The sequence below is a fragment of the Alosa pseudoharengus genome, unplaced genomic scaffold (assembly GCF_046254945.1).
Source record: "Alosa pseudoharengus isolate Yale_2024_CS ecotype anadromous, Long Island Sound unplaced genomic scaffold, YU_APseudo_1.1 YU_APseudo_1.1_scf_4, whole genome shotgun sequence".
Lineage (NCBI taxonomy): Eukaryota > Metazoa > Chordata > Actinopteri > Clupeiformes > Clupeidae > Alosa > Alosa pseudoharengus.
This window is the reverse complement of record NW_027468774.1, coordinates 29,718,217-29,735,665: the sequence shown is the minus strand read 5'-3', so window position 1 is coordinate 29,735,665 and position 17,449 is coordinate 29,718,217. Positions and strand designations below refer to the sequence as shown.

General features: G+C 39.8%; 2 gene segments (V, D, J or C); both read left to right on the top strand.

Annotated features, from left to right (window-relative positions):
- The first annotated feature begins 13,570 nt into the window (after positions 1-13,570).
- LOC143102895 (Ig heavy chain V region 3-like) lies at positions 13,571-14,169 on the top strand. The segment is given in 2 exon segments: positions 13,571-13,673; positions 13,835-14,169. Coding segments are annotated over 2 exon segments (438 nt in total).
- A 592-nt stretch (positions 14,170-14,761) lies between these two features.
- LOC143103143 (immunoglobulin heavy variable 4-61-like) lies at positions 14,762-15,619 on the top strand. The segment is given in 2 exon segments: positions 14,762-14,831; positions 14,942-15,619. Coding segments are annotated over 2 exon segments (387 nt in total).
- Positions 15,620-17,449: the final 1,830 nt, after the last annotated feature.

Below are 17,449 nucleotides of genomic sequence, written 5' to 3'. Positions count from 1 at the left end.
TACAAATGTTGTAGTTTACATTACAATTACAGTATTAGTTATAACCAGGTGGTAAGATAATTTCATGGAGTAAAACAGTTTAATGTAATCATATATAAGCAAATCAGCATTTGCCTTTTTAATACAATGTCATAACAGCAGAATCATTTGTTTCTAAAAACAATCGTTGTGACTGATAAGAATAAAAAAGTTATGATAGAAAATATATAGTATTTATGCTGCACAGAGAATAATAGAATAACACAAGAATAAAATCAGCTTTAAGATGCTATGTATCAAAAAAGCAATAAAGCAAAAAATAAATACAACGCAAAAGATAAAGAGAAAATAATGTTCACAAAGAGTAGAGAGTTCTATTGAAAATAAAATTTGCTGAGAGAAGAGAATATGACAAAGATCAATGGCTTCTGACATAACACTAATATCACTGTTAATAAGCAAATCTCTCAGCTCCACAGTCATGGTGTCATGGAGCTTTCCTGTCACGGGAGGACTTCCTTCCCACATTCCTTGTGCACAAGAAGTAGGAGATGGCACAGAAGTACACCATACTTTTAAAAATCATAAGAGTGTACATCCATGTTGCCAGATATAGACTGCGTGCAGCTTCAGAATACGCTGTCAAAGCACAAACACATGCATATCGAAGCAGAACATTAAAAAATAGTGACATCACAAGTGTATACAGTGAATACACTTTATATAGCATTTTATTTATAATTTGCAAGGGGATATTAATGTCACTATAGATCTATTATAATTATAATAATAATTATTAACATTATTACCATCTGAGGGCTTGGATATAGCTGTGTCATCGGCAGGAGGGCAGGTTATTGAGTTTGAAGTTGAAAGTTAAAGATGAAATACCATTAAAATGTGATGTAAAATTAAAGAGTAATACAATACATAACATAATATATAATATACAGTACAGGCCAAAAGTTTGGACACACCTTCTCATTTTAATGTGTTTTCTTTATTTTCATGACTATTTACATATTAGATTCTCACTGAAGGCATCAAATCTATGAATGAATGCAAAGTTATTTGGCCCACAGATGAATATTTGTGTTATGTTATATGAATATGGCCCACAGATGAATATTTGTATAAGTTATGGCTTGCTGAATATGGTATTAAATAAAAAACTAGCAACTTTGAAGAAACTAGAATATAAGACATGTTTTCAGTTATTTCACACTTTTTTGTTAAGTACATAATTCCACATGTGTTCAATAATAGTTTTGATACATCTACAATGTAAATAGTCATGAAAATAAAGGAAACACATTGAATGAGAAGGTGTGTCCAAACTTTTGGCCTGTACTGTATATAATAACATATATACAACGGAGAGTAGACGACTTAAATTGTTGCTTTTTCAATGTTTTATTTAGAAACATTAAAGGACAGGTTCGGTATTTTACACTTAAAGCCCTGTTTTCAGATAGTTTATGATTAAAAAATAACGCTGCCCCCAGAACGCTGCATATAGGTGCACTGGAACAATCCTTCCTAAAACACATTAAACTTTCGTTTACAAAGACGTGAAACTCACCGAGTGGTCAGGGGTGTTCACTGATATGCTCACACAAAAAGCGCTGCAAAAGATTCTTTCCAACAGGTTTTATCGTAGTTTTTGTCCAACTCCATTGACTTGTATTGGATGTGCTGTGAGGTACGGTATTACTCCGCTGCCGGAAACGGATATGGGGTTGTTTGTATTCTTTCTGTAGTCTTATGCAGTCGCGGTATCGTAGGCTACTACCCTATCCAAATTATTGTCACGTCCAACCATGGCTAATGCTAAAATGTCTTGGAACTTGCACGATGTGAATGATAGCCTACGTGAATCATTACGTTTTCATCATGAAAGTTCCACAGCCAAAAAAATAGTAAACGTACAAAATCATGTAGCCAAATTATTCATGTAGGCTAGGGTTAGGCTAGTGTTAGGCTTATGATGTGAACATGACAGGTTATGGACATAACAAATAAGTTCTTACCCCAAATTCTTCCAACTCTGTCGTCCCAGGAGGTAATGTGGGAACCGCTGTATTTCTCAGGCGAAAGAGCTTTTTGGGCGATTTCTTTCGACCTCCAGCGAAGTTCAGTAAAATGCAGACCGCAGAGACACGGTGATCAGCTTTCTGCAGATTCTCAACAGGTGCTCACATCCAACCCCAGAAATTCCAGCCACAACTTTAGCCTTTCTGGATCGTTGAAAGGAAGTCTGTGACAACTTTTTTTGCTACGAATTTTCCCGCAATTCGGAACTGCACAAAATCGCCTCATTTTTAGCTGTCTGTTGCAAAATACTTCAAGACAGCGATCTTCTGCTTATTCTGTGTATTCCATAGATATATATACACTAGATGTCGCCTTCTGCTTCTCAGCATGCGTCAACACCGCCGCCATCTTTGTACAGGGATCTGAATCGCTAAACTAGTTCTCCTGTATTGTCAGCGTTACCTATTTAGCGACGTTTGGCCATCCCCAGCGATAGAAAACCTTTTTAGCGATTAGCGACAAATTTGGGAACTTCTCACAATGATGGCAGATCGGCTTCTTTGTTGTTGAAACGTAAGAAAATCACCTTTCTCATGGCTTTGTCATTTATGAATTCAGCTACATCTCGTTTGCCCATGGCACCCCAGATAGCAAAACCACACTGGGGTGGATCTGGCCCACACCTACCATGCGACTCGGCCCAGATCCATCTCACGGACATGGTCCAGCGTCCAAACGCACAACGGGCCAAAAGTGGTCAGGATTCGTTTCATGGCTCTGCACCGGAGATGGGTCAGCGCTGGCCCACTCTCGTACCAAAACAGTAAAACCACACTGGGGTGGAGCTGGCCCACACCTAACATTCCACCCGCGTCTGATCCGTTAAACGGACACGGCCCAGTCCCGTACAGGAGCAGCTTAGATCCGCGTACCAGATCGATGCCAGTTATATGCCTTATTTTCGGCATTTATAGTTAGCCTATGTTTAGTCTATCATTTAGGCTACCTTATATTTAATTACCCTACAGCCAGAAGCAATAATCATAGGCCATCCACAAAGTATACATTTCAGAATATAGGGCAATGGAAAATATTTTTTTTGTAACATCTATAACGCCAATAAAATGTGATGGTAGGCCTATGATGTGAATGATTGCATGAAATTTGAGCATTTGCTATTTTTGGCTAAAGAATGTAAATGAGGAAAAAAATGCACAAAAAATTAATGTTATCATTCACATCATATAAATGCCAAGGTTTGGAATTGCCCTATAACAATCATAGCACGTGTCGCTTGCTGTAGGCTTGCTGCATAGCCCAATACCCCATCAGAATCGAAGAAAATGTTTACATTTAAAAAAAATCTTTATTTAAAACATCACCTGAACATAGAACAATTAATCCAACATTTAGCTGGCTTCTTTCATCGCGCTGGCGCTTGCTACGCCCCCCTCCATTAAAAACATGAACAAAAAACATAAAATCCAAAATGTAGGTGCTTTCTTCTTGTTCTTCACGCTGGCGCTGGCGCTTGCTACGCCCCCCTCCCGGTCATGCGCCAGTGCGAACCAGCGTATGGCGCACTGGTGGATGTCAAGTCAAGTCAAGTCAGTTTTATTTGTATAGCGCATTTAACGTGCATAGAGTGCAACCCAAAGCGCTCCACATATAAGACATTGTCATGACACATAGACTAACAAAGACAATAGCGGACGGAGTGGCGTAGTCGCCAGCGTACCCGTGACACCAAGACAGAACTACATTTAAGAAATAACAAACGCAAAAAACAAACAAATTAATAAATAAATAAAAATTAAACACAAAAATTAGTAAAATTTCCAACCGGCTGAAAATGTCCAAGCGATGATGACTCGCGTGAAACTGCGCACAGCTGTGTCTCCACAACCGATGCATGCAACGCCAACAAAGTTCTTCATCTCACTGGTAGTATGGAGATAACGTGAACGTTAGGCCTTGTTAGTCTGGAGATCACTGGAAGCATAACAGTCCGAAGTCATGGGCGATCTTGTAGATCAGCAACTCGGTGGACTTTTAACAGCGACGTAGTTGGTCCGTAATGCAGAGTCATTCAACGTTAAGGTTAGTCTGCTCAATCCAGACTCCAGGCAGTTGGCATGGCAGCTCACTGGTCAGAAACAGCTCGGCGGCCTCGGCAGATCTTTCGCAGAGTAGCTCCAGCTGCTGTCCCGATGTCTGGATGTCTGTGTCTGTTGCCTGGGCCGTCACTGGACACTTGCGTACCGCTATGGAACAAGATTATACGTTAGTGTGCACTGTACTGTAGGGCATCCTATGGGCAGGCAATATCGGTTTACATTATGCTAAATATAATTTATTATTCACCCTTTCTTTATTTTCAATCAGTGATGAAATGTCGATCGGTAAAAAATAACCGAATGTGGGCTTAAACTAGGCTAATTGTATTGTTAGACCATGAAACATGACACCCCTATCGTGAAGCATAGTCACATCGTATAAAAACCACAGGTAGGCCCTAAACGGTAAAAAAAAAAAAAAAAAAAATCATCCAACAGCTCGGGCGCAAGTAATTTTCGGCTGGAATATTCTAACATACAACATAGGCTAAGTGTTAATAGAGCGGTTCCCATGGTAATACTTAATTCACAAGTGCACATTAAAGGAGATATTTACAAGAAACTCCCTGCTCGAGATTCAGAGATCGTTTTATAGCCGGATAGAAAAGTATCACGTTTAAATGATAATCTTTTGACTGATTGATCCCGCTCGACACATAGATTAGGAAACTAGTTTTAATTATAGCTATCATATAGTTGCATCATAGCATAGGCCTAGGCTATAGGCTAGGCTACTTAATGAATTATGTGTCATGAAATGCATTATAGAATCACGAAATCAGTTTTGTGACCTGCTAAAATATATTTCGTGAGTCAGCAGTTTGCGGAATTAACTGGCCAGTGGGTAGCATTTAGAAGTGGCCACTTCATTTGCGCCTCCCGTTAATCACAGAGATCCGTGAAACAAAGGAAAGCCCTCTATTTGGACGGGCAAGTAGGCATAGGCCTATGCGCGCACTCCAGCGAGGCGAGTGATATGAGCTAGGCCTACAACAAGTCGCGATTTATTAGGCTATCCAATCGCTATACTGTTTTCATGAACATAACAGGAATCCACTTCATTCATTGTTTTAAATATCGTTGCTTAGCCTACACACGAGTTTGTCAGTTTCACTTGCACAGACGCTAGACTTTGAATGCGCACTCATTGCCAATCACTGCCGTTGCAAAGCCTCTGAATGCAGTCAGCAGCCCTGTTTACCGGCAATGCTACAGCGGACTTAAGCTGCCACCTCGTGGCGAAAAATTGCAATATATTTCACGCAGCTCTGTGAATGAAGTGTCACTTTTAAATGGACCCACTGGCTAATTCATTCCACAAACTGGTGACTCACGAAATGTATTTTAGCAGGTCACAAAACTGATTTCGTGATTTCAAAATCGGATATTTCAGGCAGTAAAAGTCCCGGTAAGAACCAAACTAGATTTTGTTCAAATCTGCACACCTATGGCTACTGAAAAATGTAAGATTCATTTAGCAAATGTTCTTTTGAAGTATTAAAAAACATCGTTGTTTTAAGAATTTTCGAACGAAATGATTGGTAATTAGCACGTTTACAATAGCTGCTAGCAGCAAATAGTGGCATGGGGCAAACAAAAACTTAAAGCAGAAACTTTCATAGTCCAATATTTCACACTATATTCACCATAATTACACAATTGACAACTAAATATAGTATTAAAAAGCAATATACGTACCCATGTTGGCATCCATCTTATGTGCGCCAGTGCCGGTTTTTTACCCCCCACGACGTTTTTTCCCCACGATGGCAATACCATTGCTCCTGGATAGTGGACAGTTGCTAATGTATTTTTTTTAGTTATGTGGTGAATCTTCCATTTTAAGACAAGCCTATACTTTGTTAGTGAATTAACCATTTTTGTGTAGGCTACTTGGGAGTGTTCAATTGTAGGCTAAGATTTAACAAATCAGGATTTAATAAGGAAATTGGCAATGGGCACCCCCACAAAAGTTTTATTTGCTCTTTTCCAACGGTTTCTGGTGCCTGTGGCTGTAATCCGTGGTACTGATGAGGGCCAAATCAGCATCATGTTTCTCAAACGGACGGACCTCACTCACTTGGCGCGTTCGGCTCTGTTCAGTAAACCAGCGTGAGAAATATGCATATTCTAGAACGTTAGCAACAAGTCCAAGTTTAGAGGTGGTCTGGGTCCGTATTACAGATGTGGGCCACATCAGTGAACTGTCTTTGTGGAAGCTTTGGTTCTGATGTGGTAAGTGGATCTGGGCCAAATCTGCTGGCTGTTAGAAAAACAGCACTGCTTGGATTGGAATGCTAAGCTGAAAAGTGTAACTGGCACAGATCTGGTCCATAGCCAGAAACCGTGTGTAAACTACGCCCGGATCTAGAGGCTTTTATGCGGATCCGGTCCAAAGGTAATTCCTATCTGGGACTGACCCATGATTATAAAAGTAACGACTGGCGTAGCCTATGTAGTAGCAGAGGTAAATGTTCTACAGATCTACAGCAACTTCTGGTGAGATTACAATTTACACGAGTAAACGAGACGAGGGGTATGTGGCCTCAACCAGAGCCTGTCTACGAAGAGCCTGTTTACTTTCATTGTATCGAACCTGGTTGCAGTTTACTCATTGTTCCTCTAGGGGCCGCCGCTAGCTAGTGCAGAATGAATGGGAGTCTATGGGGCTAGACGGGTAAAATGTATCTTTATTATCGTCTTAAGCTTAGTTTTCTGTAGACTCAACCATAAATACATGCCTGTCAGTTGGAACAACCCAAAAAATTAGATAATTGCTTGAGATTTTGACGATTTATGGTGATTTTATTTTCGCTAGATCTTTGCCCAGATTGACGCTAATGCATTATAGAGGAGTGGATCACTGAAGCAAGATGGCGTCTCGATTGACGCATTCGTTCCAATGAACAGCAGTAGTCAAGGCGACATCTAGTGTATATATCTATGTGTGTATTCAATGAAATGCCAGTGGTTTGCTTGTAATTGGCAAGACGGTGTAAGGTGCATTATCGCCACCAACTGGGCTGGAGTGTATTCAAGCTCTCAACGGAAGAATGTACGGGTGTGAGGTGTTTGGAAAAATAGCTCCACAGTTTTACAACGCATGGTAAACCAAGGCCGTAGCCATGATGTCAACATTGGGGGGGGGACCAAATCTGTGGTGCGGTGTGAATTTCAATAACAGAATTTCAATACATTTTCTGCCATGCAAAAATATTATTAAAATCACAAACAAGTCATTAGTTAAGTCAGTCAATTAGGATATACCAAACTTTTGACGGACATAGGCACGGTTGGATTATGAACCCCTGGGCATAGATGCGAAAAAACCCTCCCCTGTTAAGATAGGGGGGCCCGGGGGAATACTTCCCCGGAAGACTTTAAAAAAAAAAAAAAATGACCCTTTATATTATGACGACTTGTGAGTTTTGTGAAAATAGAAGAGAAGGGCGGAGCAGCAACTTCACACAGTCGTAGGCTTCAGGGCCCCCTGAGCTCTTGGGCCCAGTAGGCCCATTCAATAATCCACCCCTGGATATAGACCTGTGGTATGACTCCATTTGTCTCCAAAATGTATATTTTAAAAGAAAATACAAACTAGAGTATCTTTGATAACCTCTATATTACACTGAATTCTTACTCATAGGTTTGGACCTAGCCCAATCATATTTTGTATTTTGATTTTATTATTCTGGCGGCTAATCACAATTTTAAGGTTGTTTGAAAGGGATGGGATTCAATATAGGCTACTAAGACAGGTCCCTCTTCTGTCTGAATCACCTCAAGTTACCCTATGCATTATATGCTGGTTTCTGACAGAAATTACGTTTTGTGTTAAAATGTAGAAACACAGCCTTTATTTGGTGAATGGAGGTGGAAATTCCTTTCTTTGGTTAATGTCTGCGATTCACATTAACTGTAGGCTATCACCGCCATTGTAAAAGTTTTTTCAACTTTTGTGCCATCGCCACATTTGAGTGCTACGTTTTGCCTGCATGGATGCGCGATTGAGTGCGCATCTAAATGTAACATGCAAGATGCAACAGCCATTTCTAAGAGGTTCATTTCTGACATTACTACTAGCATATGAATGTATTATTTATGTTGTAAGACATGTGAAAGAAATTAATGACACAGGCACGCACAAATTTAAATAAAAGGACACTACGTTTCACTTTCGCTATCATTGTGAGAAAATAGGCTACAATATGGAAAATGCTTCAAAGTTACATTTGAGTCTGATCAGCTTCAAAAATGAATGGGGTTTCCTTAGACAGTGCTACACCTTTCCAACAAAAGTTTGTGAGAATTGTACCGGTATCTTTTGCGTTATGCCTGCATCGCAGTAGGGTGCAGGAAGCACTCACAGTGTCCTACTCTCTGAAACCATGTCACTAATTTCTGTGTTATTTACGTTGATTGCATTTCAGATGGCGGGACTTGTTGGTTTCCTGTAGTAGCCTATAGCGTTTTTTTCTTTATTTTTTTGTATGTCCGAATATTGGGGGGGACATTTTGGTCACATCTGAATATTGGGGGGGACACGTCCCCCCAAAGTCTATGGTGACTACGGCCAAGGGCATCGTAGTGGGGGGACAAGTGGGAATAAATTACCCGGGCCCCAAGTGGGGGGAGGGCCCCTAAGGAGTTGAATTATATTTTCCTTAATAATAAATAATTTCCTTAATTTAAAGATCTTAATAAATGTTATTAACTAATATAGATGCAAATATTTCGGGTAAATGTATCAGTTGATTGATGTATTAAATTGTGTCCAAGCCAACATTGTTTGAGGGCAGGCACCCTCTCCCTTGCACGAAATGGTTCAGTCCGCCTTCCCCTGCTAGGCGCATTTTTGAAGTAACGTTCATTCTGCCGAAGCGGCAATGCAGACGGTCACGGTGTGAAGATGTCTAAGTCTAAGAAAGCTAAATCCGGTTCCCAGAAAAGAAAAGAGAGGCAAGAAAGGGAGAAAAAAAGAAATGAGGGAAAACAAGTGTTAACAGCCTTCTTTCCCAAGAAAGGTGAGCCCAATGTGAAAGCAATAGTCTACAAATGAAATGAACTCCTGAAGGTTACAAAACACTTCAATACCACCGCGAATCCGCGATTATCAGTGCTAAAACAGCATTAACACAAAATTAGAAATAACATGATGCCTGATTTATAGCCTACCACAACATTTCAATAGCCTACTAATTCGAAAATTATTATGAGCTAATAGCTTAACTTAGCAGGCTCAATGTTATATAGGTTCATGAGGAAAGGCTGTCAAATTAGTAGCAAAGCTAACTTGTGAAACGCATCACACTCAGTTAGCTAGATAGCTGTTTTCTCAGCCAAAAGTGTTCAATTTGTATAGATAGCTGTTCTCTCAGCCAAAAGTGTTTTCATTCATTTCATGTTCTAGCTTTTAAACATTCTTCAAATAAAACAGAAATCCATTGAAGTCTTGGGTAATAAGATTATTTTCTGTTATACAGTCCATATAAGAGTTGTTAGGATACAGTTTTTCTCAGTCGCTTTGGTGCTTTTCTCACATCACTATTAACATTTGCACAGCAGTTAGTGCAATTCTCAAAACAATTAGTGCAAACTGCAAAACCTAGTGGATGACCTGCAAAAGCACATCACTTGCTCAAAATGGATAGTCCATTCCTCAAAAGCAGGTATTCATGTCAATGAAACTGTCAGTGTCATCAAAATGAGAAGTCTTGACACCATCGTTTATGAACAAGATAGTCAAATGGCTTTGTCATGTTTTCATTATGACAGTTCTCTCAGTGTTTTCCAATGCAAAAAAAGGTCAGAACTCGGTGACACTACCTGAACATGCTCAAGAAAGCACTATACAGCACTTGCACAGCCATTTGAAAACTACAGTAAAGTTACACATTGCTGTAGGTAGGTGAGTAAGTGAGTACAAGACACTGAATACGTACATTTTTTCTGTATGCTCTTTGCAATTCTACAGCATTGTGACAGAATTTGATAACTAGTTCAACAATTTTGTATGTAATGACTCAAGCAATGAAATTAATACTATTAGTTTTATTGGGAATGACTATTCAGCATTCATAAGTATAGTTCATTTTGACTGACATGATATAAGCAAATGATAATGTTAAAAAACAGCAGATAATTGTATGAAAGCAACTGATACTTGTCCAAAAGTATTTGCAATTTGTTCAGAGGAAGGAGAAATTGCTACTATGATGTGCACAAATGACTAAATGTTGTGGAGGTTGAACTAATAGTTATGAGAATTTTCATTCTGATCTGAAAAAAGCACCAAAGCGACTGAGAAAAACTGTAATTCAATGTGTGATTAGATAGTAGTTAGTTGTGAACCTCATGCTTCATGCTTACAGCCGGTGGTTGGTTGGTTGGTTGGGGGGGGGGGGGGCCCATGGCCACCACTTGTGCATAGGGCCCAGAATTTGGTGCTACGCCCCTGACTACGGCCCTGTGGTAAACACCTGTTGGAAAGCATCTTTTGCAGCGATTTTTGTGTGAGCATATCAGCGAACACCCCTGACCACTCGGTGAGTTTCACGTCTTTGTAAACGAAAGTTTAATGCGTTTTAGGAAGGATTGTTCCAGTGCACCTATGCAGCGTTCTGGAGGAGGGGGGCGCTACCACAGAAACCGAAAATTCTCAGGACAGCAGCATGTGTCCAAATTTCAAACGTTAAACGTTCTATTTAATGTGTCCAAATCTTAAACGTTCTATTTAATCATAAACTATCTGAAAACAGGGCTTTAAGTGTAAAATACTGAACCTGTCCTTTAAGCTTAAAGATTTCAAACAGGAACTACAACATTTATTCCAATACTGGCCAGAGGAACAAACAGTAGCGGTACCTTTCTTTATCTCCAGAGGCTCGCTCTCTTTTCCTTCCCTGTTGGGCTCGACTGAGCAGGCATAGCGGTTGGCATCAGCCTTCTGCTTGTCAATAATCATCATACTGGTCCTTGTCTTATCAGAGAAGCTTGACTACCTCACCGTCGTTCTTCTCCACGTTGACCCAGTTATCATCTTTCATCACCTTCCAGTGGAATCTGACCATATCCAGGAATATATCACTAGCATGGCACAGAAAGGTATTCTTCCCTTGTTGAGGTTTGATGGTAGAATAGACGGACACTTTAGGTTCATGGATGGGTTGGTCTGAAATTGTGAGACAAATGGCAGATCATGAAACAAACTACATAATTAAGTTAAGTCAAGTCAGTTTTATTTTTAAAGCGCATTTAACATGCACAGAGTGCAACCCAAAGCACTCCACAAACAAGACACATAGCCAAACAACAAGACAAAAAATGCCGGACGGAGTGGCGTATTCGCCAGCGTACCCGTGACACCAAGACATAGCCTACAAGACAGACAACAAAACAAATAAACAAACTAAATACAACATATCTGAAATCAAACAGAATATTACGGACATAATTTAATCCTTCAGAAAAGTTAAAACATTGTTGAAGAGAACAATAAATTATGGTATGGCATGGTGTACGGTCAATTACTAATATAGCATACCGGTATACTGTACATAAGAGACCACTGCAAATTTGAATATGACCGTCAACTCATTTGAATGTCAGTGTGTGGAGTGGTCTCTCAATTTTTTCCAGAGCTGTATACATATGGGACGTTGTGTAAAATGCAAATAAACACAGACAACATATCAAATGTTGAAAATCACAAATTAATAGAACATATATGGTCATTTTGAATGTGATGCAAGCAACATGTATGTAAAAATACATAATGCCCCACATGCAGAACATGCCAAACAGCTCCACATGCTCTCACGTGTAATATGAATATTTTCACTAAAACGATCACCTCATGAATCAATAATTTCTTCATCAAAAGAACTTACATTTTGTGAACAATTCTTCTGATAATAATATTTACACATACATATGCTAACTGTTAAAACAATTGAAATTGCCAATGCAAAAATGTCTGACCAGAGGAAGGGAAAAAACTCTTCTGTCTCTAATCTATTTGTCCTAGACACAACTGAGCTCAATTTAATAATATCAATTTTGACCATTGGCTTGAATTTCTTAATTTTAGCCTTCCTCTTGTCTCAACTAAAGTTCAATTCTTCAGTTCAACAAAATGTTTTACTCTTTATTTCTCTTGAGTAGAAACAGGTCAGAGTTCAGTAAACCAATTAATTTCTTTGAGCAGAAATGTTTTTATTTTTAAATCCAATACAATTATGTTAGTTTTGTTACTGCTTATTATAACATTCACTCTCAAAATAGACAGTTAGAGGTCTCTTGATTATCTATCCTTTTCAATGTTACATGAATTAATACAAATGACAAATGCCTGTAAGCTCTTTTATAAAAATGTCAAGGTAATTTTTTATGACATAATTCTCACCTGTCACATAGAGTCGTGTGCCTGATCCAAACAGAGACCCCCCCACAGTGAAGTATTCTACAATAATAACTCAACCATGCATCAGCTGCTTTATTAGCAACCTTATTTTACGTTTCCACAAACTAAATATATTGATGCCATAACCTCAAATGCTGTTTTATGACTATTCACATATGTTCTGGAATTATATGAATAACAGTATAATAAATAAAAAGATCAATTTATAGCCTATGTAATGTGCATTGCCATCACCACTACTATTCCCCCCTTTTAAAGTTGTTCATTTATAGTCAAATGAAATTTGACAAACTAAAAATAGTAGTAATAATAACGGTTTTTCATACCTGTAAGCCAAGTGCCTGATCCAAACATCTGGTTCCACCCACAGTGAATCATAAAATCACAAGACCTATGGAGTTGTTTGCATCATTATTAAACTAAGCAAAACATTTGGTGCATTGTCAGTTTCTACTTACTGCATAACATTGTTACATTGCTGCTTTCAAAATTCATTGTTGTGTTGGACATGATTTCTCTTTAGAACAGCCAACCAACAACTAGGCTTAGCCATTGGTGTGGCATCACAATTCAATATTTAAACCTTTTTTTCCAGAAAAATCAGAAAAACAAAAGAAACTTGAACTCTCTGTGATGAGAATGAAATCGGCATTTAAACAAGATTAAAATCTTGTTTCTGTTAGTACTGTAAATCACATAAAGCTGCTATATGATGATTTGTCCTCTTCCTCTTCCACCTGGTTTTCAGGTAGACGTTTCTGTCTTGATTCCATTCAATTGCTCACAGCTTACTTAAGTTTAAATACAACATCAGAAACAAATATATGGGGCAAACATGTGGGATCAGATATGTAAGACATTATATCATTTACCATCAAATTTATATTCCATATCTATTAGGAATGAGGCTCAGAGGTAGATGGAGATATGAGATGGAGATATGAGATTTATCTGAGACATTACACAACACTAGACTTCCACAAGAGCACGGGCACACTCTTGGTTTCCCAGAGGTTACATGGCCAGTCTCTTGCAGTACCTCTTACGTGACCTCCTGCTAGCTGCCATGATTATGCAAACTCAGTGCTGGGTGTCCAGTATTTATGGGGAGCTGCAGAACTGTGAGCTGCAGCTGAGTTCACATCAACAACCACAGGATGAAGGACACACTCTCACTGATACTGCTACTCCACACCATAGCCTGTGAGTTGCAGTGAATGATAAATCCCTTTTTACATTGTACTAGATATAGTCTGATAATTTGCCTCTTGTCTTTATTCAGCAGCGGTGAAAAGTCAAAACATGGAGTCCATTCCCTCAAGTGCAGTGCTGAAGAAACCTGGTGACACTCTCAGTCTCTCCTGTAAAGGATCTGGGTTTACTTTTGGGAATTATGGCATGCACTGGATCAGACAGCCTGCTGGGAAAGCACTGGAGTGGATGGGTTTTATCTATAGTGATGCTAGTGGCACCAGCTATGCCAGCAGTGTCCAAGGACGCATTGAAATCACCAGAACCAACCCCAACAGCATAGTGTACCTGAAACTGTCTGGTCTGAGGGCAGAGGACTATGCTGTGTATTACTGTGTAAGAGAAGCACAGTCACAAAAACACTGAGAGGAGATGTACAAAAACATTGTCACTGTCTTGCAATGAGCAATGATACAGATAACCATCAGGGGGCAGTGATGGCCCATAGTAACATAACAGCTGCTCATTCAGAAACAAGAAGTGCCACTTAGGACCTAACAACCTTAAATAACCACATAGGGTCAGAACAGTCTCTAACTGTTGCAAACCACAGCATACTGCCTAGCTTCACTGGAAATACTAGCAGTGTGCATGTATTTGTATATGTTATGCAGATTCTTACAACTAATCAATAGGGGGAGGTGTGAAACAACAGTACATGAATATGTGTGTGTGTGTGTGTTTTTTTAATATTATTGTTATGCATTAATTTGGTTGGAACATTATTCAAATTACCCAGTTGTATTTGCTTCTAATGTTGAGTGTGATTAGTGTAAAATTATGGAGTGTTTTAGTTATCTAGCAGCAGTTTGTTGTTTAAAATGCTGGATGTATGACATGAACTATGTCCCCTTAGACAGATGATTCCGAAATAGATACGCTTGTATGCAAATGCTCCCGACATCCATGTATAAATACGGCGTGACTTTCATTTCTTCATCAGATCATGGAGCACACCAGAGCCATGTCACTCACATCAGCCTCCTCAACACAAACATGTTTCCTGATGCTGATACTGGTGGTGGCATGTGGGTTTTTAAATAGTATAGTACACTTTAAAAGTACATTTGAGCATAAGTCCTTGTATTTTTATGGATTTTATATTTGTTCAAATGTTGGGTTCTGTTTTGTCTTTCAGGGGTAGATTGTGATATTGAACACACTCAGCCCAGCTCCATCATGGTAAAGCCAGGACAGTCTCTGACTGTTACCTGCAAAGTGACTGGAGCTTCCATTACAGATAGCAGCTACTATGGAACAGCCTGGATCCGTCAGGCAGCAGGGAAACCTCTAGAGTGGATCAACACACTCTACTATGATGAAGGCAAAAATGAAAACAATGCCCTGAAGAACAAGTTCAGTGTCTCCAGAGACACGTCCAGCAGCACTGTGACTCTACAGGCCCAGAATCTACAGGCTGGAGACACAGCTGTGTATTACTGTGCCCGAGACTCACTGTGACAGAAAACAACCACTTACACTGACAAAAACTCGTAATCGGTAATATTACTTTAATGCCAGACTGAGTTTAACAAAAGTGTGTCTTATTAAAACAGCTTCATATGTTGCAAATATGGTTAGATATAATATTTAAAACAGTACATTTATGGTATACCCCCCATGATTTGTCTAATTTATGTCCCAACCAAGATGTTGTAGCCATTTTATTAATGTATTTAGTCATGCTGTTGCATTTCTTCAGCAGTAGGTGACTGTATAAGATAATATACACTCAGAGGCTTAATTCAGTACAAACTACTTAAAAAAGAGAGAAAACAAAACTGAAGTGAAGTTATTGCAATAAATAAGGTGTTGAGTTACAGCAGAAAAAATTTGTGTGTTTCCATACTTAAATAGACAAATTTGTGCATCTCTGAGACAATAGATAGAACATAACCAGTATTCATTAGGCTTAGTCTTGGTCGGGACCACTCAGGTATCTTTTTACAATAAAGACTGCCACAACTTAGTTGGAAAAATTCATTTTCCATGCTTGGTTTACAAAATTCAGCAAATATTAAGCCTCCGGAAAGGTTTTTCTGTTAGCTGACACTAACCAAGCAACAAAAGAAAGAATGAAACAAATCTAATAAATGGGGACAACATTGGTTGCATGACCTCCTATAGCTGCCATGATTATGCAAACTCAGTGCTGGATGTCCATCAGTACTTATGGGGAGCTGCAGAACTGTGAGCTGCAGCTGAGTTCACATCAACACCCACAGGATGAAGGACACACTCTCATTGATGCTGCTACTCAGCACCATAGCCTGTGAGTGTCTCTGAATATCAAATCCCTTTTCAGATTGGTACTAGAGATATAGTCTGATAATTTGCCTCTTGTCTTTATTCAGCAGCGGTGAAAAGTCAAAGTCTGGAGTCTATTCCCTCCAGTGCAGTGCTGAGGAAACCTGGTGACACTCTCAGTCTCTCTTGTAAAGGATCTGGGTTTACTTTTGGGAGTTACCTCATGCACTGGATCAGACAGCCTGCTGGGAAAGCACTGGAGTGGATGGGTCGTATCTATACCGATGGTAGTGGCACCGACTATGCCAACAGTGTCCAAGGACGCATTGAAATCTCCAGAACCAACCCCAACAGCATGGTGTACCTGAAACTGTCTGGTCTGAGGGCAGAGGACTCTGCTGTGTATTACTGTGCAAGACCACACTGTGACACAAACACTGAGTGGAGATGTACAAAAACATTGTCAATGCCTTGCAATGAGCAATCAGATAACCATCAGGGGGCAGTGATGGTCCATACTAGTAACATAACAGCTGCTCATTTAGTCACAGGAATGACCTGATGACTGTCCAACACCTCAGATAGCCTCAAAGTATCAAAACAGTCTCTTACTTTTGCAAACCAAAACCACAGCATTACTGCCTAACTAGTTTCACTGGAAGTAAGAGCAGTGGCCATGTATGCGTATATGTTATGCACATTCTTTAAGGTCCCCCTATCTCCTCAGATCCTGTTGAACTTCTACCGCTGCACCATCGAGAGCATCTTCACCAACTGTGTCACAGTTTGGTATGGCAACTGCTCTGCCTACAACTGAAAAGCACTGCAGAAGGTGGTGAAAATTGACCAACGCATCACCGGTTCTCACTCCCTGCCATCGAGGCCATCCAGGGCAAGCGATGCTTGGGCAAGGAGCGCAGCATCATCAAAGACTGTTCTCACCTCAACCACAGACTGTTCACCCCACTCCCCTTCTGGAGGGGTTACAGGTCTCTCTGCACCCGAACCAGCAGGTTCAGAGGAAGGAAGCTTCTTTTCCTGCGGCTGTCACCCTACTGAACTCTGCTCTGCATCCTGGCGACAACCTACTAAGCACCTGTTAATACACTGCAAAGTGTTATGTGACTGGAGCATCCATTACAGATGGCAACTATGGAACAGCCTGGGTTTGTCAGGCAGGAGGGATTCCTCAAAAATGAAAACAATGCCCTGAAGAACAAGTTCAGCATCTCCAGAGACACATCCAGTAACACAGTGACTCTACAGGGCCAGAAACTACAGGCTGTGTATTACTGTACTCAATATAGTCCCTGCGATACAAAACAACTGCTGGGACCCACATGAGTGTGATAATTGTAAAAACAGAGCAGATGACTGGGATATTCAATGCAGACATTTA